At 36.1% G+C, this 22089-nt stretch overlaps 1 protein-coding gene across 1 annotated transcript; it reads left to right on the plus strand.

Annotated features, from left to right (window-relative positions):
• Positions 1-2137: 2137 nt before the first annotated feature.
• LOC136063928 (protein TRIGALACTOSYLDIACYLGLYCEROL 4, chloroplastic-like) lies at positions 2138-17656 on the plus strand. Its single transcript, XM_065764975.1, has 4 exons — positions 2138-2514; positions 3132-3292; positions 15685-15820; positions 17392-17656. Exons 1-4 carry the CDS (start codon positions 2295-2297, stop codon positions 17406-17408), a joined length of 534 nt encoding a protein of 177 aa, XP_065621047.1. The 5' UTR covers positions 2138-2294; the 3' UTR covers positions 17409-17656.
• The last annotated feature ends 4433 nt before the right edge of the window (positions 17657-22089 follow it).

Raw genomic sequence — 22089 nt, forward strand, 5'->3', positions numbered from 1 at the left:
TTAAAAGAAAAGCAAGCGGGGAGCTTGTAGCTGATTGAAGAATTCAAGAAAGAAGTAGTCCGTGGATTCGGAGCCTGCGCGTGGTCGTGTCAGGAAGTTCTACTGGTGGGTAGCATTAGGAAGTCGAGCGGGGAGCTTGTAGTCCTTTTGTACGAACTTCAATTCTTTCATAGTGAATTCAGGTTAGCCTTGAGGATCGGTGGGTCAAATCCTCCCCAGGTTTTTACCGTGTGGTTTCCTGGGTGATCATATCTTGTGTTATTTATTTTTCGCTGCATTATTATTCTTGATATGATTGTTGGATTGTTTTAACCTAGAATTGCTTAATTTGACTAAGTAACAACTTGGCTAATTAATCTAGGCTACGCAATCTGTGTGTTTAAGGGGTCTAAAACCGTTCAGTTTACTTAACGACAATAATTCATATGTTTATAGTATTTAAAAACAATAAATAATCTCCAAGATTTAATCTTAGCAATTAATAAAATATTATAAAAAAAAAATCGTATTAATAAACAATATACATTAAACTTATAGTTTATCGTATATAAGAAACGCTATATTCATAATACTTTCACAACAAATCTTAAGTAACAGATGTTACTGGTTGTTACTGATAAAAAAAAAAAAGTAATTTCAATAGTGAATTTAAATTAAAACTAAAAACAAATTATCACCTAAAATTGTTAGAAATGTGTTATGGAAATTTTGAAAATATAGCACTTTGAAAATAAAGAAATCACGTAGACTACAGAATTCATTTTTTACCCAAAATGCATTTTCTTATTAACCCCCCCTAAAAATATATCCTAGAGCCGCCACTGATGATTGTGTACATGCCTCTATATGATTATGACCAATGATGATTATGTGCAATACAAAATGTTGCTATTGTAAATATTTCTTTCTCTTCTGACCAACATTTACTACAACAAATAGCCAAAATCACACCAATGTACTTACTTCACACTCATTCAACAAAACAAATAAAAATTTCAGTACAATATCAAATGAAAATTCCATTGCCATAAAATTATGGTGTAAGTTTTTTACCTGACACAAATTTTAGTTGAGTCCGGAAGCAACTGTAAAGCAGAGTGGAATTCAGTTTAGACAGAAAGAAGACACTCCGAATGGGAGGAGATGTATAGTAATATACGAGAATAACTTGATATTACGGTGTGTGAGTATACTTTATAACTCGATTAATTTTATATCGAGTTATGTTAAAAGACATTAACCCGTACGCATGACATCAAGACAGTGTGAAAACAGCTTTAATAACAGTATAACTTGATATCTGTGTGTTGGTTACATAACTCGTTTTTCGTATAATCGAGTTATTTAGGGATTGGACCAATGAAATGCCACGCTGGTCGTCTAGCGTGGCACAAAGCTGAAGGTAACTCAACTATCGTATATTCGAGTTCTTCACATAACTCGCTCTTTTAATTATCGAATTATAAAAGAGGGGAATTTCCCTAATTATTTTGGGAATGAGGGCAGAATGCTGCTTTTTTTGCTCAAAAAGAGCATTTGCCCATTTTCCCCTATGTAATATATACCCCGGCCCTATAAAATAACAAATACTATCTAGCGTATATATATAAATCATATACTACATAATAAAATTTGGACTTAGAAGCCGTGGTCCCTCTTTTTATGCTTTTTTTAATTGTTCTTAAAATTGCATTTATGCGGTGTGTTCTAGTTAATCAACTAGTGAAGTCTCTTTTGTCAAATAAGGGACTAGTTAACTCAACTGTGTTGTTGTTGTGAAAGGGACTATGTTGTGTTCACTTGTTGGTAAAGAGCAATAATCTCGGACCATACACCTTAAGTTTCAAATACTATCATATCTTTAAAAAAAGAAAAGAAAAAAAGAATGGTAATAATATGTTGAGTTATTCTCCTACTACATAAGTGTCTTACTTGTCAATTAGCTAATAGCTTAACCAAACTATGTGGGGCTTACATAGTGTGAGAGAGATGATGCATCTGCTGGATGCACAGTATCCCTTATCTTCCTTGTAAGACTTACTAGGTGGAGGGTGAGATTGTTGGTTCAATTAAGACCCACTACTAACAATGAATGATTTTTTTTTTTTTTGAAAATCCTGCTTGATGAGGATTTCATTTGGGTATGATGTACCATTCTACAGTTTCCCAATCACAACCTAACAGTGGAGGCAGTTTCGCCTGGACTTTTTGTCGACAAGTCTGGCAATTATTGAGATGTTCCATTATCCTTGGCTTCTCTTGCTTCTGACCCTGGTGCCAATTATCATCTATGTATGCACGATAACATAGGCTCACCCACCCAGTTCCATGGTGATGATCATAAAACCATCCATGGACCACCTGCTACTCTCTGTCTCGGCTTTTCTATCAAAAGTGCTTTCTCTTTCAAACAGAATTGTGACTTTTGGAGAAGTAAAGCTCCCAAGTTGAAACTGGTGCAACCATATGACCTGTTCCTTTCAAATCCTCACATTTCAGCTTCAGGGATTATTAGTAAGCTACTTCCCTCGTTGCTCACTTTTGATTTGTAGAGTTTGATATTGTAGTGAGGTTAATTCCTGCTTCAATGGAAGAATCCTTAGCCTAGGACACATCAAGAAAAAAAAAACATCAAACCTTTTATTTTATTAGTATCATGCAAGTGACTGCAGGTGCCGGAATTCATGACATTGAACTTCTGCTCTTGCATTTTTGTAATTTATAAAGGAGAGAATTGGTCTAAAGTTCTCTTGTTGGCTCTCCCATCTAACAGTCTCTATCATAGGATTTCTATTATGAGGTGTGATTTGCACTTTGTCATCATGTCATCATTGAATTTTCAGGTTGGAGTCATTGGACTCAATGTAGAAGATCTGGCAATAATTTGTTCATAAGTCATAACCAGCTGATTTGTTGCTTAGGATTCTGAACATGCTAGGAATCATCATCAATTGCAATTCATATCTTGCAATGCTAATACATTTGAATACATAAATTCATTATATGCTTGCTGCATAACTATTTGATGTCATTGTTTCAAACATATAGATGTTGCTTTGACTGCCTTTGTTGGAGATTGCTCAGTTAGATCACAAGAAAATTCCCAAGAGTCCAATGGCTTCTCTTTTCAGGCATCTGGAGTGAAATCTGCCTTCCTAGCAGATCTGTTTGCATCAGTGTCACCCGGTTTCATGCCCGCTTGGATTTCCCTTCTGGTTCAAGATTTGTTGCAGGTGCTACACAAGTAGCACAGACTATTTGCCCCAATGCATCCCTTTCTCTTCAGCAGCAGGTGCCTACATTTCTCTCATCATATCCCATGTTTGTATTTTTTTTTTAATTACTTTCCTGATTAGGCTAAGAGCTCGTTTACAAAAGATAGAAACACAGTCTATGGAAGCATCTTAGTTCAAAGAACATAATCACTATTCCTCTTATCTTTTTTGCAAAAGCTGCTGGTTGATGAATAGACTAGCATTCATTTTTTCCTTTTTACTTGTTGGACCTGAATAGATTAGTTGCCAATGAAAGCATCCAATGCTTCTTGCTAAAACTTTTTCACAAATATTGGCTGCATGTTGATTCTAACACCATATTTAATTCTGGTCTAACTTACTAATGGCAACAAGATGTTTACATTAGTTGCCAACAATAAATGGCCTTGTTTATGCTCATTTAATAAAATGTTGGACTTGGTTTGCTTTGATTTTGAGCATTTGATGTTCTTATTAAAATTTGAACAAAGTGACATGCGAGGAGAAATAGTTTAAAAGTTATCCTCATTGTCTTTCACCCCTTGAACGTTTAGACCCCAAATTATAAAATTACCAATTCAAGCTTTATATCAAACAATTAATGTGCGGAACATGATAACAAGCTTATAACAGAATTGATAAACAATCTAAGCCAAATATAAACACATCCACAGCAGTAAATATAAGGCAAAGATAAAGGAAAGGAAGATGCAAACACACGGACAACACACGATGTGTTATCGAAGAGGAAACCGAAGTCCTCGGTGTAAAACCTCTCCGCTGCCCTCCAAGCGGTGATAAAATCCACTAAAGAATATAGTTGGGATACATGAACAGCAGAAGACCCTCCAAGCCTAATCTACCCAAGTACCTAAGCCCTCCAAGCTTCTTGCTCTAACGAGGTTACGCCGAACCTATTTCTTCTTTTGCTTGCTGGATTCCGCTACTTGACCATAGCATCAACCAATGTATATTGATTCCTTTCCAAACTGCTTCCCAAAGCACCAAATGGACCTTCTCACAGACGTGGGTGTGGTGAGATAAGGGTTGGGTAAATGACCTCTCAAGGGTATGACAATGGAGAGGAAGAGAGTAGAGGAATTTGTAGAGTCTTTTAGATGAAGATTGGGGATGAGGCAATCTTGTTTTTCTCTAGGGTTTTCTCTTACAAAATTCTCTCTGGAAGCTCTCTCAATATGATGGGTATAAGGGTGTATATATAGTAGGGTGAGAAGGGAATGCAAAACGTCAGTTTTTGCCAAACAGGGCAAGTTGGGGACTTGGTCTCGCAGCTTGTCCAAGTCGCGAGTTCAAGTCGAGACGTAACGGTCTGGCCAGACTGGAACTTTTGTCCTGTAGCGTGACAGCTAGCGCGACCCTTCAGCTTCCCAGTGTGCCTCTCACGTGCCAACCTTTGGCGTCTTGCCAGTCGTGATCCACCCGCGAGCCCTAGCCGCGAGCCTCTGTTTTTCTTGCACACTCTTGAGCTTTTCTTCACATCTTCTCACATATTACCCTTACAATTTTCCCACCTAAATACAGGGTTGCTAAGTGCTCAATTACAAGCAAATTGGTCATGGAATAAAGCCAATTAAATGGTTGATTAAATTCAACCTTACAATCTCCCCCTTTGACTATTCCGTGACAAAACCCTACAACAGACTCTAGACTTAAACGTGAGTTGCGAACAGTTGGAAAACTCACTCACACCTAACTCTAGATTCTGTAAAGCTCTTGAACATATGAATAAGTAACTCCTGAAACACAATAACATAGCAATATCATTGTATGAAGAAAACTTAATATGCATATGGAGCAAAATAAGCATGATCAAGCAAAAATGAACATAGGCATAAAAGCAATAATTCATGACAAGATCAACACCAGTAGTCACTTAAGCAAAAGTGATTACTATGTTCATTCACACAAGGAATGAACATCCGGACATGCAAAAATGATAAACTCAATTGAAGAGAATCATTTGCAAGTCCAACACTCAACCAATTCATATAAACATATATGCATCTAGAAACAATCCTACACGGGCACAAGAGTGTTGTATTTAAGATAATGCAAGGCATTAACAAGTACCAAAACACAAAGCACAAAGGCTGCATATGCAAAGTTTTGCAAATACATGGCACAAACCATACAAGCCTACAAACAGTGCATAAGAACAAGAAACAACCCTCAAAACTTACAAAAGCAACAATGGGTACAAAGCTACAATCAACATAAAGTGCTGAAGCTGAGTAACATCATACTATATAAGTAAACACCAAAGATTCACAAGTGTATCAAACTTAAAACACAAATATTTAAAACAAGCTAAAAACCAGTGTATTAAACTTAAAGAAAACACATATTTAAACTCCCCCTCAAAATGAGCACTCCCCCTCAAGAGCTGCCCCAAAAGTTCTCTCCCTTTTTGACCGGAATGGCCAAAGGGTCAGTAATCCTGGCTGGTATGAATGCTGTCAAACTTGGCAGAGAGAACATTAAGCTGGTCCTGCATTGCTGTCATCCTCTCTGTCTATTGATTCTGAACATCGCGGATTGTATCAAGTCTTTCCAGGATGATCTGAAAGGTATCAGGAGGTATAGGTGATGAGGTAGAAGGTCTGCTCCTCTTGACTCTTACTCTAGGTATGGAAACTAGTCCTGCCCCTTCTGCTTCAGTCTCCATAGGATCACCTTCTTCATGGACACCCTCTTCTTCTTCACCTGGAAGACGACTCTGTATCTGTATTAGAGTAAATTTGTTGATGGCTGCTAGAGGAGGCATGGGACTGATATCTTGTGGAATTACAACACCCTTTTCTTTGAAAATTCTTATGAGAAGACTTGGAAACACCAGCTTGGGCCTCGAGGTGGTTTTAGTTTCATCCATTATAGTATCAAAAATGTAGGAACTGATGTCAATAAAAGTGTTTTCCTTAAGATCCATAAGAAAGATGGCTCTGGCATTCGTCAATGTAGTCATCTTCCTTATAGGATACAGATTGTACATCATTATTGTTGTTAAACACCTTATGTCTTTAGGAAAGTCAGAAGTGTTGAGACATCTCTTTTCTAAAACTCCACCAATCTTTTTCTGGATAGTTTCTAGAGAGACCATTCTGTCCTTGTAGTTCGTGAATTCATAATCTTTTAACCCCTCCAGTCCTAAAACCTTATCAATGTCATGAGCATCTAAGGTAAACTCCTTTTTCCTCACCCAACAACTCAACTCCTCCTCCTTTATCACAACATTGGCATAGAATTCTCTGATTAGTGGTTCACACACTAAAGGTAAGTCACCCAGAAGTTTCTCCCAGCCTCTTTCTTCAAAGCATTTTGGAATGAATGTATCCCTCAAGTCATGTAAATCCACAAATCTCTCCTGGATAATTGTTCCTTTTATAAAGGAATCTCTGTATCTCTCAAAATGATTGACTGATCTAAACAGGTTGCTGTCCATTTTCAATCTTTTATCAGCCTTCTTAGCAGGAGTCTTCTTCTTAGAGGATGTGGAAGCCATCTGTAAACACTCAGAAAAGTCCACAACGTGGGCACAACACAATATGTGGAAGTATACTCAAATTAGTAACCATGTAGTTATAAGTAAGAACAGAGTGTTGGGCAAAAACACAAACCAAGAATAGTTGATAACAAAGAAATAAGACATCACATAATAATCACAAATTAAACAAGTTCAGTCTGTAAAGATGAAACTTTCATACAGACAGATGAAAGCAACAGTCACTGATACTTAACCAAATGAACATGGAATGTGCAAGAAAATCCCTAGAGGCAGGGTCACACTCAAGATGTGTTAATACCCACACAGAACAGATTGAACCACATAAACATAAGGTCATACACATGGCAAACTCAAATTTCATTTAGGGAAACATCACAGAGAAACCAACAACCGTATACCCAATGGATATAAACATTCAAATATCAAATTTCAAGCATGAAAACCCATGAATGAGAAGGTGAAAGCATGAAAACCAATAATGGAGCAAACTCAAGAAACTAGGCATAACCAAGAGGGAACAAACCAAACTATCAAAACAACATTTTTAAGCATAAATGTTTAGAATACCCAAATAGCAATCCGAACAGTAAAACACATAGATTCAAGAATATTTTACATAAAACATGAAATTGGAGTGAAAAACAAGAAAGTCCATACCTTTTTCTTGAAGATTTATGCAGAGATGATGCAGAGATGAAGGATTTTTCAGTGAGAATCGAAAGCTTTGAGAGAGAGAGTGAAGAAGACAATGAACAGTCGCTGAAAATTGAGGGAAAATTGAAAAACAATTTTAAAAACTGTCTTCAAAAACGCAAAACACACGTTTTTCGCGACTTAACCAAGTCACCAGTAAGTCGCCAGGGCAAGCCGCGAAACACTGTGAAGGTAAGATTCTAGAAAAATCTTCTAAGTGTTTTTCGTGACTGGAAGGTTTAGCCGCGAAGGAGTCGCGAGCTGAGCCACGAAAATCTCTGAGTAACCCTCGCGATTGGACTTTCCACCCACGAACAAGCCGCCAAAACGAGCCGCGAAAAGAGCAAAACTCAAAATTTTCAAAAATTTTCTAAGTCTTTTTCGCGACTAGAATACTGACTCGCCAGTAAGCCGCGAAAACTCTCTGATTGAGCTCGCGACTGGGGCTTGTGACTGAGCTAACTCGCGACTTAGTCGCCAAAACAGGGTAACACTGTTTTTGAAAAAAAAATTCACATTTTTGTAAAAGTAAAGTACTTTCCAAAAACAAAACAAAACACTCAAAAATCTTTTTGTGTTTGACCAACAAAGATTGAGTATGTGAAAACACATTTAATCAAGTACAATCACACAAATGAATATGACATTCATTGAACATAGACTTGTGTGTTGTGTGTGGATATCAAAAATGAGATAGTCCTTAGTCCAATGTGAAGCTTCAATGATCAATTCAATCAAGGCATACACAACTAGCACTAGATAATGTGACCTATCTCAATTATAGAAGCATGCATATATGACCTCCCACAAGAACTTGATAACAACTCTTTGAAGCTTTTCATTTGGCTCCATATTCAACATATCACTTGCCATTTTTGAGCAAAGAAACTCTCATTGTGAGATAGATGCATGAAATTTTTGATATTTCAATTAATGAGTTAGCCTTTGGCTCTTTGGGCATCTTTCATACATTTTATTTTGGTCGCTTTCCCTTTTTTCTAGTCAAATACTAGTATGTGCGACAGGCTTTTGCAGCTCTATATCTCTTTTCATTTGGAGATTTACATTTAGAGAGCTCTTTTAAAGCATAAAAATAAAGAGTGAGAAGATATATAGGCATGAGTCTATGCATGTCTCAAGATTAACAAAACCATTCACTAATCATTCATGACAAGGTTGAACATCTATTTACAACAATCACATAGAATTCAGAATTTCTTCCACAATGATATGAGTGCATGAGAGACAAGCTAAGCTCGTTAAATGCACAAAGCCATTAGTACAAAGGTACAAGGCTAAACATGCTTTGAGACAAAACTCAACAAAGAGATCAAACTTTTTGGATTTTCAACTTTTTATGTGTTTTTGGATTTTTGACACGAAAGCAGTAGAAGAATGATAAAAAACAAGAAAAATGAGAAATCATTTTGAACACAAACAAACCACAAAATAAACAGATACTCAAAAACACAACGCAAATAACCAATCATATCCACAAAGCATAGGAAGAATTGATGCATGGACATGTTATAATGTTTATGCATGAGTACCCTTTGTCACCCACATGTCACGTGCGTTTGGGGTGATATCCTTGACGGATCGGGTACGAGAGTTAGGACTTTCAAACCTCCTGTTGAAGCTCTCCAAGCAAGTGGTGAAGGCGCCAATCATTTTCATAACGTCCGTCATTCTGGAATCACGGTTTTGGTTCCTTGATTGCTCACCACCCCAAGACCTCAAATCGTTTCTTCTTCCTCGGGACCGAGGTACACTCGTATTGTTATCTGCTCTTAGCTTTTGACAGTTTGGTCTAGTGTGTCCTTGCAATCCGCAATAGTGACAAATATAGTTTATTCTAGGGCCTTGATGCTGTCTTGGGAGAGATCTTCCTTTAGCTCCAACTCTGACTTCATATTGATTTCAAGATTTGTAAAACATCCGTTGATTAGCCACATTCTTTTTCTTTTCATCCTCAACTATCTTTGGAGTAGACTTATCAACAGCCGTCTCTTTGTTTTTCACAAACTTTACTTCCTTGGTGACTTTGGCTGATGAGCTGCTCCCTCCGGTATATCCCAACCTGGACTTGTCTGAGGCATGTCTTTGAGATGAAATAACTTCATCTAGCTTCCTAGAGGAGACCCTATCTACCTTGGCATGAGCTTGTACTATCTCTTGCTCAAGAAACCTCAACTTCGTGTAAGCTTCTGATAGCTCACCATTAAGTGCTTCAATCTCACACTTTGCCTCCTTATATCTAACCAGCAGGCTTTTGAAATCTTCCTCAGCTCTCTTCATTTTCTTCACGGCTGCCTTTGCCACCTTTGTATACTCTCCCGATTTCTCAAGAAGTATTGCGTAATTCTTTTAAAGGTTGGATGTGTCTTATTCTTCTTCTCCTTCTGATTCTTTAACAATCCCAATGGACTCCTCATCACAACATTCACCTAGCTCATTCACAAGAGTACTCAAATCATCTGAAGATTCCACATGAGCAATGGTCATGAATGCGGAGAAATTTCCTTCTCCATCACAGCTCTCGTCAGAATCAAAATTTGATGAGTCTGAATCACTTAAAGTAGTGGCATAGACCTTTCCCTTCGACTTCAAGTAGTTTGGACATTCCTTTTTAAAATGCCCATGCCCATTACATTCAAAACATGTAATTCCTTTTGAGGATTGGGAATCTTTACCATCTTTTCTTCGGAAGTCTTTCTTCTCTTTTTCAGCACTCTGGAATTTTCTTTTGTCACCAAATTTTCCACTATTCTTGAACTTTAGGAATTTTCGAAAGTTCTTTACAAGATACGCCACATCTTTATCTACCGTATCCTCTTCCGAAGATTCATGAGACACTATCCTCTCATCAATTGTCTTAAGAGCAAGGGATTTGCTCTTCTACACTGAAGGACGAGACAACTCATATGTCTGTAGAGAACCAACTAGCTCTTGAACCTTGATTTCGTCAAGATCTTTGCTCTCTTCAATGGCTGTAACTTTGGCACGAAAACTTTCTGGTAGTGACCGAAGGATCTTCCTTACAACTTTAGACTCCTCCGTCTTTTCCCCCAAATTAAATTTGCCGATGACCACCTCGTTTAGCTTACTATAAAAAGAGTCAAAGGACTCATCCTCATCCATCTTTAGCTGCTCAAAGCGAGTGGTCAACATCTGAAGTTTGGTGTCTTTCACCTTCTTGGTTCCTTCATAGGTCGTCTCCAGAATCTCCCATGCTTCCTTAGCAACAGTAATATGAGATATCCTGTGAAATTCTTTTGGAGAGATACCACAGAAAATGGCATTCAATGCTTTACTGTTTACATTAGCTGCCACAAGAGCTGCCTTGTCCCAAGTGGATTTGGCATCCACTGGCTTTGTCCAACCTATATCAACTGCATCCCACACAGCCTCATCCATAGAACACAAAAACTCCCTCATTCGGACTTTCCAAAAAGCATAGTTATTACCATCAAAAAATGGTGAAGCAGTGAGGGATTGAGACCTATCCATCTCAACAAGGGGTCAAGGATCACATTTAGGTATTAAAACCACAACAAGTGTACCCGCTCTGATACCAATTGAAAGTTCAATATGGGTATGAAACACCCTTGAACTTTTAGACCCCAAATTATAAAATTACCAATTCAAGCTTTATATCAAACAATTAATGTGCGGAACATGATAACAAGCTTATAACAGAATTGATAAACAATCTAAGCCAAATATAAACACAACCATAGCAGTAAATATAAGGCAAAGATAAAGGAAAGGAAGATGCAAACACACGAACAACACACGATGTGTTATCGAAGAGGAAACCGAAGTCCTCGGCGTAAAACCTCTTCGCCGCCCTCTAAGCGGTGATAAAATCCACTAAAGAATATAGTTGGGATACATGAACAGCAGAAGACCCTCCAAGCTTAATCTACCCAAGTACCTAAGCCCTCCAAGCTTCTTGCTCCAACGAGGTTACACCGAATCTATTTCTTCTTTAGCTTGCTGGATTCTGCTACTTGACCATAGCATCAACCAATGTATATTGGTTCCTTTCCAAACTGCTTCCCAAAACACCAAATGGACCTTCTCACAAACGTGGGTGTGGTGAGATAAGGGTTTGGTAAATGACCTCTCAAGGGTATGACAATGGAGAGGAAGAGAGTAGAGGAATTTGTAGAGTCTCTTTAGATGAAGATTGGGGATGAGGCAATCTTGTTTTTCTCTAGGGTTTTCTCTCACAAAATTCTCTCTGGAAGCTTTCTCAATATGATGGGTATAAGGGTGTATATATAGTAGGGTGAGAAGGGAATGCAAAATGTCAGTTTTTTGCCAAACAGGGCAAGTTGGCGACTTGGTCTTGCGGCTTGTCCAAGTCGCGAGTTCAAGTCGAGACGTAACGGCCTGGCCAGACTGGAACTTTTGTCCTGTAGCGTGACAGCTGGTGCGACTCTTCAGCTTCCCAGTGTGTCTTTCACGTGCCAGCCTTTGGCGTCTTGCTAGTCGCGATCCACCCGCGAGCCCTAGCCATGAGCCTCTGTTTTTCTTGCACACTCTTGAGCTTTTCTTCACATCTTCTCATATACTACCCTTACAATTTTCCCACCTAAATACAGGGTTGCTAAGTGCTGAATTACAAGCAAATTGGTCACGGAATAAAGCCAATTAAATGGTTGATTAAATTCAACCTTACAGATCCTGTATTTGCCCTTGAATATTCAATGCAAGTCCTTGGTTCAGCAAAAGCAGTGCCATGGTATTCACCAAAGCACCGAGAATTTATGATAGAACTTCGTTTTTTTTTAGACATGAGCTGTATTCTTATATTTGTGTTTACAGGTTTTGTTCTTTGTTTTCATATGATTAGATCATGCAAGAAAGAACTCAAAAAAGATCATTTAAGGGAGATATTGCCCATACCTGCTATGTAACCATTTGAAAATTTATGTAGTATTTGAGATTGTTATTTTGAGAATTTATATTTATATATTACTAAAAGCTGAAGCATAGCATTTAGTGTTGCTACGCTCACATTGAGCCACAGAAGCAGCCACGTCATTCCCATCCCCTTTTACAAATTTTTAATATAATTTTAAAATAGATTTTACCAATTTTAAAATACTAATAAAAATAAAATTATTTCTAGCCCTATTTCTATTTTAAAATCCACTTCTTATACATTTAATTCTATTATAAAGCCCAAGCCCACATTATAGGTGAAATTGCAAAGACAAGAGAAGAAACAATAGCAATAAGCGATAAAATCAAAGAAGGAAAAAATTAGTTTGCCGTGTTCAGTTGTATTACCGGACTAAGGCCAAGGAAGGAACCACTTCCTCAACGTGGGTAACTTCACAAGAGGATCCTGCTGTAGAAATTATCCACTTTAAGGGAACAGGCCTAAATGGGTTGTGCCCAAATGAGTTCTTCATCCTCAACAAAAGGTAGGCTTTTAGAGGGAAAGATGGGATTAGCCTATTAGTGCATGCCTGCCATTCTACACTCTCTATTTCTCATCTTTCTCTTTTTTCTCCGTTTTGTTACCTTGATTCTTTCCTTCCACTCCTTTCCTTTCTTTCTTAGTGCTTACTTGTGTAGTTTTATGGTGATGGTGGTGCTGTGATTGTCTCTTAGTGGTTGCTACTATTTTGATGATGTTACTGTGCACGGCAAGAACCCTTTAAATACTACCTGCCGTGACTGATTTTTACCATTTTAGCCTTTAACTACTTTTGTCTGATTTAGGATTTTCTTCCCAACCACCCACTAGTTTGTTAGCTTCCCAGCCATCACCACTTACCTGTGCTGGCTGTGCCACTCCCCATTACTAGACAAAGAAGATTGTTTTGTTTGCTTGCTCACTGTGGCATTCTTATCCACCACAGCGTAGGTGTTCTCTCTTACTATCCCTCATGGCATGCACCTAGTGGTTCCAACTCATCCTTTTTTTCTTTTGGGTAGTATGTCATCCCAATAGGACATCACCTCCTAAAGAATCTGAGCAGGAACCCCAGAATAGGTTTTCCCTTCTCTCCACCACCAAACTATACCCTCTCTTACCTCTGAACCATGACCCACCACTCTTGTATTAGCTAGGTACAGGTTGGTAATGCTTGGGCCTTGTGCGAACTCCACTTCCCATATACGTCAAAAGCCTGTCCACTGCTCATGCATTTGCGACGGTCTGGAGGCTCATCTATGCATTCTATCACTCATCCTTGACCTCTTATGGCGTGAACTGATCTTCTGATTTTCTATTCTTTATTTGCTTGCTCCTTTCGAGGACTGAGCCTTGCTTGATTGTGGGTTTTCCCCTCTTTAGCCCATTCTTTGCTCCTTCTGTAATCTTGTTTCCATTCCTGCCATACCACTCTGCTATTCCTGTCATGGTGTTATTTGACCCACGCTTGCTAGGCCTCTTTTGAGCCTACTGTCTGTTTTTCTCTCAATGACTCAGTATGGTAATTGGATTTATACTCATACTACTTTGGGCTTTCTTGACCTGTTACATTGCTTGTGGGTTCTTTTGTCTCATTTCTTTCTTCTTGGACATCCTTAGCCCATTTGCTTTCGTTGGGCATCCTTGGCCCATTTTCTAATTCTACATTCCCATGGGTTTTTACTAACTCTGTTGGACTTCCTTGGCCCAATTACCTTATCCTTCATCCTTGAGAGTCGTGGGCTTTCCATCAACCCCTTACTTTCTTACTTCATTACTTCGGACTTGATATAAGAAATCATAATTTTTTCCTTTTCCCAATAGCATGCAAAGTACAGATGCAGGCTCCATCAGTAAGATTTATATACTGAAGTCGATTTTCCATTCTTGATTTCCTTTATCAAAGGCTTTGATACCAAGTAAACAAAAAATAAAAACAACGTACAAGAATATTGTATGTTGTTTAGTCACTGGCAAAACTGCCAAAAACAGGCCCCCTGGCCCCTGGGTAGCCTTACCTGGACACTAAATCTACAACTTCCATGTAATTTCTTTTTTCCTTTTTTGGTTTTTTAAAAGTAACCTCCATTTAACTCCTCCACAAAACAAATGATCTAATGAATTGGCACATAATCAAAGTAGTATGAACTTAGACTTCTTGTTTTGCAAGTGCATCAGTTTAAGAGGCCTAGATGTAAATAATAAATGCGAGTGATAGCTTCACACATTCTGCAGAAACAATTAATTTTGACAAGGGAGGGATTGGTCCTATTGCATAACTTTGAATTTTTATGTAAAGGAAACTAAAGGAAGAGTATGTAGTAGCATAAAAGAAAACTTACCTTTCATGCACAACAATGTAACTGGAATATCCTTCTTTAGTAATAATACCATCCACATCCACGCGATTAAAGGTGTAAACTAATTCTTTTACGCAATGAACTTCTAGTCCATCATTACAATACTCACAATCTCTGCATGAGTTGACATAGGTTCCCATTCCAACATGGTCACCAACTTTGAAGTGATGAACATTAGAACCAACCTCTTTCACAATTCCTGCAATTTCGTGTCTGGTGTACAATTACAGATATATCAGTTCAAGGAATATATCTAAGACTTTTATTTATTTTTAAATATAAGTAAAGGTCAAGGATATTTAAGACTACTCATAGCATAAGTTCGTCCACTTACCCAGGCACTACAGGATACATTGAATCCCCATGTTTATTCCAATTCCAAACTACATCACCATAACAAACTCCACAGTGCGTAATTTTTATTGAAACATCATCACTCCCAACAGCCCTGTATATATAAAATTTCCCAAGTTAATTCTTAATCAGAATATAATATTAAAAAAATCATATAACCAAGAAAAACACAATTCATGAAGCAAATTTCAATTATTTTTTAATTGTAGATCACAAAATCATATGGGAACTCAGGTATAAGATCATTATTGTCAACTAATTAATGATATGAAAAATTAACACATGGATTCACCTCTCTATAAAAATTTTAATATTTCATATGCTTAAGCAAATTGCTTACATTTTGTCATTCACTTAAGTAAATCATTACCTTTATGAACATCAAAGAGAATAAAAACACATCATCAAATAACATAATGTATAAAGAGAAGGCTATCCATCTTTCAAGCAAATATAAATTTTCTTTTCTTTTGTTTATTATATACTTGCATGGATATTTGTTATTGCTGTTTTGTTTCTGATGTTGCTGCTAATGCATGGATATTTAATTATATTTTCTTACTGCAGTCGGCATTTAAAAGCAAGGGGGCTTATTATAAGGTTCTTGGATACAAAGAAAGTGACGGAAAGCGTGAGAGCACTAAGGACTATTTGAGACGGTTAGAGTCCTACATGAAATTGTATGGGGCTCTAGCTAGTTCAGGTTTGCAACTATGATCTTATGCTTTTGACTTTTGAGATGTTGAAATGCTTTATAGCAATGTGCAATTTACAAAACCCCAGCTCTCTTGACATGGTGCTATTGTCACTCCTTTCCTTTATCCCTTACTCCCTTCATCTCTGAAAGCAAAAGAAGCTTACCAAGAATGATTGTTTTGGCAAACAGAAGTGCAGGGTTTCCAGAACACACATGGCCTCATTCATAAATAGTGTAACAACCAGTGGGTTCTGGAAGTAATTTTAATTTGATGGGTAAAAACCAAAAATACGTGCATAAAGGACTCTGTCACAGTTCAATGGCATTGAGTTGTTTTTTTCAAACTTATTACTTGTTTGTCCAAGCTTGATTTGAATTGATTGAGAAGATTATGGGGTTGTGATAATATTTCATATTTCACATGGCTGATTTGCCCTTTAGACTATTATATCTAGAAACAAGGTCATCATGTCTAGAGTCGGGTAATATTATATTTAGGTTATTTAGGTTTATATTTTAATTTTTCTTTGATTTGGTTATTCTAGAGTGGGGTAAAATTCTGCAATTTCTTTAAGTACAAATTTTATTCACTCAATGAAGGACATCAAGATTCATGAATTCAACAATGAGTCCTAAAACAGAACATTGTGTGTCATGCCCTGTGTAAGCCTTAACACATCATGATTATCTTTTACTTTTTATATCTTATTTGACCCAACTGTGTGTATCAAAGTGGTCCACATTAATTTAGACCTACATAACAAGACCATATCTTCTAGGTAAGACAACAACCTACATATCCAATTCAACCTAATACACAACATTATTACACAAACCATATTTCTTTTTTTCTTTTTCTTTAGTAGGAGATTTCAAAAAACAAAAAGAACCAACCAACAAGCTGTTAGTTGGTGTACAAGCTAATTTGGTTCACAGGTCATATTCCCAAGCATGCATTTATAAACTAGCTGGTAATAAAGGACAAAATTACAACAAGAGAAAGACTAGTAAAATGGGGTTGCAAGGGAGACCATTTTAGTTTGTTTCTCCTTTACCTAAAGGATATGTAATGAGGTGCTAAGGAGATGCTTGTTTGTGAGGCATATTGGCAGGCTGTAATGACAAGTAAAATTGGGCTACGACCAAGCTAAAACTGAAGGGTTTAAAGTGTCTAATGTATAGGCTAGATAGCTGAAGTTTTTGATGTTTCTATCTTGGTTAAGTTGATGATTTGTGAGTGTAGGAGTTTGCAGCATTGCTGCTTGTATTGTATCTTGTTCAACCTTTTTGATTATTGATAATCTGGCCTACTTTTTTCATTTCTCTCATTATTAGGGACCATATTCATCTATTTGGGCTTCTGTTGATCAAGATATATAAATTATATGGTAAATAATTCATTGATTGGAATATATGAAATATCAAAGTCAACCGTGAAATGTATTTAAGAATTATCAAGCATTTAGAGTGAAAAAAACGTTTGTAGGATCTTTCAACCGTGAAATGTATTTACTTTTTAATGTATGTTATTGCTTCCCTTATTTTTTTTATTTTTTTTTCATGCTATGTTGCGATAGGAGTATGGGGAGAGTGAAGAACATTGAAGAGCAAGATGCCATTGAAGAGCAAGATGCTCTCCAAGTTAGGCCCCCGAAAAGACCACTTGAAGCATTTATAATTTATTAGTAAGATTCACGCAATTCAGTATATATTCACTTGTTTTATTTTTCCTATTGTTATATTCAAGAAAGTGAGTTTAGATATCAATTTATGTTGTTTGATTGGTGAGGATGCTAAGATGCATATACATGAATATGCTCTTAAAACATCCATGATTATTAATAGAAAATGAAACCCATCTCTATTAGCATTTTAAAACATCCATGATTATTAGTTTTATGGAGGGACAATGCTCTATCATTATTCAGTGAGGCCCTTCAAGATGTAAAGGGTAAGATGTTGGAAGCTTCTATACATTTGTGAGAGGTGACTCGGTGAGCAATAGGTTTGGAGTTTGATTTGCCATTCTAGCGCCAGTTAGGTACCCATAGAAGCTTGTAACATCATTCCATAATGTGTCATTCATAATCACAGTGATTGCACTTAGGTCGTTCCTTCTTGTGAATGGGGGCTTCATGCATGCTTTTGTTAAGAATTGTGCCCCGAAGGCAGAGGCTGCCAACATATTACTGGAACAAGAAATGGATGAAAAAAAAAAAAAAAAAGGATGGTGCGTTAATGTTGTTCTTGGAGAATCAATGCCTACTCTAGATTGATTGAGGGAATGGGCTCCATGAATAAAATTTGGCCAAGTATAATGCTTATGATTAGTTGAGCCTTAATAAGAAACTTCATGGTGTCCTAGCAGTGCTAATGATATCCTTCAATGCTCCACAAGAACATGTAAATATAAGTACCTATTGTGCATGAATGCTAAAAATTTTTAGATATACATATTGGAGCACTTTTTTGGGTTCTCAGTTGCTAAAATAGCAATTTGGGGGGTTTTACACCTCAATTCTAGTGCTCCTGAGAAGCCATCATTATTAACATGAGATTAACACAAAGACGCACCATAAACCCCAATTTGAAATATGTCTGAGTCTAGCTGCAGTCATGCATGCTCACTGTCATCTATATCCTTAACTTAGTTCGGAGCACATGAGATTAAAGTTGAATACCTTTGAAATGAATTGTCGACCAGACTCGACCAGATTATTATTTAGCATGCCTTTGGTACAAAGTCATAGTCATTCTTCAACATACATTCAAAATCAATTCTATTTACTCCCAAGAGTGGATTTCAGTTTATCTCCTTGTGGATTTAGGAAAACCCCTCGTGGATTCGAGGTTTACTACTAGAAGCTAATAGTTTAGTTTCTGTTCCATTAAGAGAGTATTGTGTGTGCTTTCTTCAAGCTTCTGTGACATCAATAAAGCAAACCGTAAGAGAAGTGTCACAAAATAAGCCACATAATAATTTTTATATTGTGAGGATATACTATAGGGGTGGTATGTTAGTTTACCCTCATGCTTATTACTTTTATTTGGCAATCATGGTCTGCTATGCTTCTTTTTATACAATAATTATGTATTTATTTATTATTTTTTGGCCACCTTCTCAAGGATAGTAATGAAGAATGGATGAATGGATAGTGTGTTCTCTTTGTATAGGATTTCTGGACAATCAACATATTAGCAAAATTGAGAAAAAGTACAAACAAATTCCCTTTTCGTTGCTTCTTGGTAAGTGGTGGCTCCAGAATTTTTTTCTAAAGGGTTGATAAAAAGATAAATCTTAGATAAAAAATGAATCTTGTGATCTACAATGTTTCTTTATTACAAATTTGTCCATAGTATTAGCAAGAAAATAAAATATAAACTATTTGTTCATTTGACATATAGTTTTATAATACAATGAACATGGTAATTATTATTGCTAAGATAAAATCTTGAAAATCATCCGTTGTTTTCAAATACAATAAAATTACTAATTATTATTGCTAAATGACCTTTAATTATCATTGCTCAAAATACTTCTATCTATTAGTTTGTTTTAACTTTTTACAATTCTTGTATTTAACAATTCAACTCAACTTTGACAACTATTGTTCTTTGTAACTATATTAAGTGTGTTTGGGTCTTGCTTATAAGCCAACTTATTACTTCATCTTTTTTGTTTGTTTTTTTGTTTGTGGGTTTCATGTGATTTCCTACTTATTTTATACTTTAAGCAAAATGTTGGATAAACTATTCCTAAATAGATGCTAAGAAAATTTTTGTTGTGTTAACATTTGCTTTTGTCTTCATTCAATCACTCTTGGCCTATCCTACGCCCCTAATCCCTACTCAACAAATAACAAATTAAAAGCACTTCAAATTCAATAATTAATTTTTATTTCCAAGGTTTTAGATTAAATTAGCTTGTTGTCGGACTCTCTTTTAAAAAAAAAAAAAATCCAAAATATTAGTAAGAGGATTATATTTAAGGTTATTTTAGTTGTGATTCAAAAAAATTTGGGTCAAAGTGTTCTAATTTTTATCTTAGAGGGTCAAAACAAAATAAATATTTTATATTTTATATTTTATATATTCTTTCTTGCCAAGTTAGGGGGTTCATTTGAACCCCCTAGAACATGGCTAGCACCACCGATGTTCTTGGTCAATTAATAATGTAATACTCGACTGCAGAGCTGATATCAAATCATGTGCATGATGTTGGGTATGTTTTAAAATTAATTGGGTATGTTCAAAGCTTAAGCCCATAATATTTTGTTGTAAAGCCGAAGCCCATGCTCTAGAGTTTTCCTTGATTAGGAATTTTTGGCAGCAAACAAAATCCTCAATCATCTCATATTTCCTTAGAAAACTAGTAAGCCGCACCATCCCCTTTTTTGTAGAAAATACATAGTAGCTTGCGGCATCAATGGGAAAGAAAAATTCCTTTGTTTTTGCCTTATATGAGATTATTTTAAAACAATAAAAACACATATTACTTTGATACTTTTGCTCCTCTGTTTTTACTGAAAATTTTCTCTTGGGCATTTGTGACGAGTTCGAAACCCTGTTTGTGAGTGCACATTAACAGAGTTGCCATTGTCTTCTAGAGAGCAACCGCCTAATCCATCTGCACCGACGGATTCATTCCAATGGGGATGAAATTGCTTCTTAAGGACAGCAGATTTAGTTCCACACCTCGACGATAAGTTTTACTTAAAATTTTATATGCTTTTTCACTTGTCTATTTTGCTTATAAGTTAATTTCAGCATATCTTGTTTTACTGATATATTATTGATATTGCTTTGTAACTTTGTTAATCAATTTGGACAATTTTCCAAACTATACTTCCCAACACATGATTGTAAAAACATCTTCGAAAGACATTGAGAGATGATAGTTAGATATATCTCTTATCTAAGAAGCGAACCACTGTGTGGACATTTTGACAAATGTAGGATACAAACAAGAAAAGTAGATATCCCAATATTTGTTTCCTTGTTTTTACAAAGACAATATTGGAACCCCTTTATGAATTATGTGCATCCTATGGACAGTTATGTTGTACTGAACTTCTAGTTTTAAACACATATTTTGTATTTCTAAGCAAAATATTAAAGAATTTCTTTTTCAGGTCATGAAAAATTCATTCTTTTGCTTTTACGTGGCTTAATGATTTTTTTTTTTTTTTTTGCAACAAATGATGTTTGGATTCTCTCCATTCTAAAGGACTTTAACGAAAAGCTCCACGACTTTAAAACCACATTTTAGATAGGTAAATCTATATGTATGTTAAAACTTAGATATAGTTTGATGTAGTATATTAGATTTAGATCCACAATTAAACTAAAACACATGGCTCTATTTATTCAATACATCATAAACAATGTTATCTTTTTAAGAAAAATTAATTCAATACAGTTTTGCATTTGAATTCAATTAGAAAACCTAATGTATTCTATGATTCTACCTAAGAAATTTTACCTAAGTTCTACCCAACTTATGTATTTTGCTTTCCTATGTATGATAAAGAAAAAAAATAAAAAATTGTTGCCTTGCCTTGCCTTGCAATTTTTTGTATGCATATTTTTGGTAAGATTTTATTTTATTTTATTTTATTTTATTTATTTATTTTTATTTATAAATTTGTGATTTCCTCGTAGCCCTAGCAACACTTTAATTGTTTATGTGAGATATATTTATCATAAGTTCTCATTACCTCACTTTAAAGTTAATTATTAACAAACATTGTTGTTTCTATTATTATTATTATTAATGCCAAATTTGTAACAAATATGAAAAGAAAGATATTCAGGTTAATTTACAACACAGTTCAAATAATATTAGTCAATGAGTGATATTTTGGCTTTGCTTGGTATGAATTTTGTTAAGAAGGTCCTTGCATGCATGATACTTCACCCACTACATGCTTATAATTAAAATATTTTATAGCTCAAGCAGAAAAATATTTTGTCTTAAAGTAAGAAACTAAATTTCAAATCTTGTAAGATGGACAAATTTGCAATTCAAAATTTTGGTTGATGAGATTTTCATCAGTGTGGTGAGGCACTCCTGAGCATGACGCTCCAAAGTGTAGCTTCTCTTGCAAGACTCATACACCACCGAGTATGGTGGCGGAAGGGACAGTGATGCCAAAGGAGGAGAAATAATGTAAGAGCCATAAGCGGTTAATAGGGCGAAGAAGATTATTAGAGTGAAGGGTTTCATGGCTAGAGGGTGTATAGTACTAGTGTTTAATGGCTAGTGCATGGTGCAT

This window comes from Quercus suber, unplaced genomic scaffold (genome assembly GCF_002906115.3).
Source record: "Quercus suber isolate HL8 unplaced genomic scaffold, Cork oak 2.0 scaffold_597, whole genome shotgun sequence".
NCBI lineage: Eukaryota > Viridiplantae > Streptophyta > Magnoliopsida > Fagales > Fagaceae > Quercus > Quercus suber.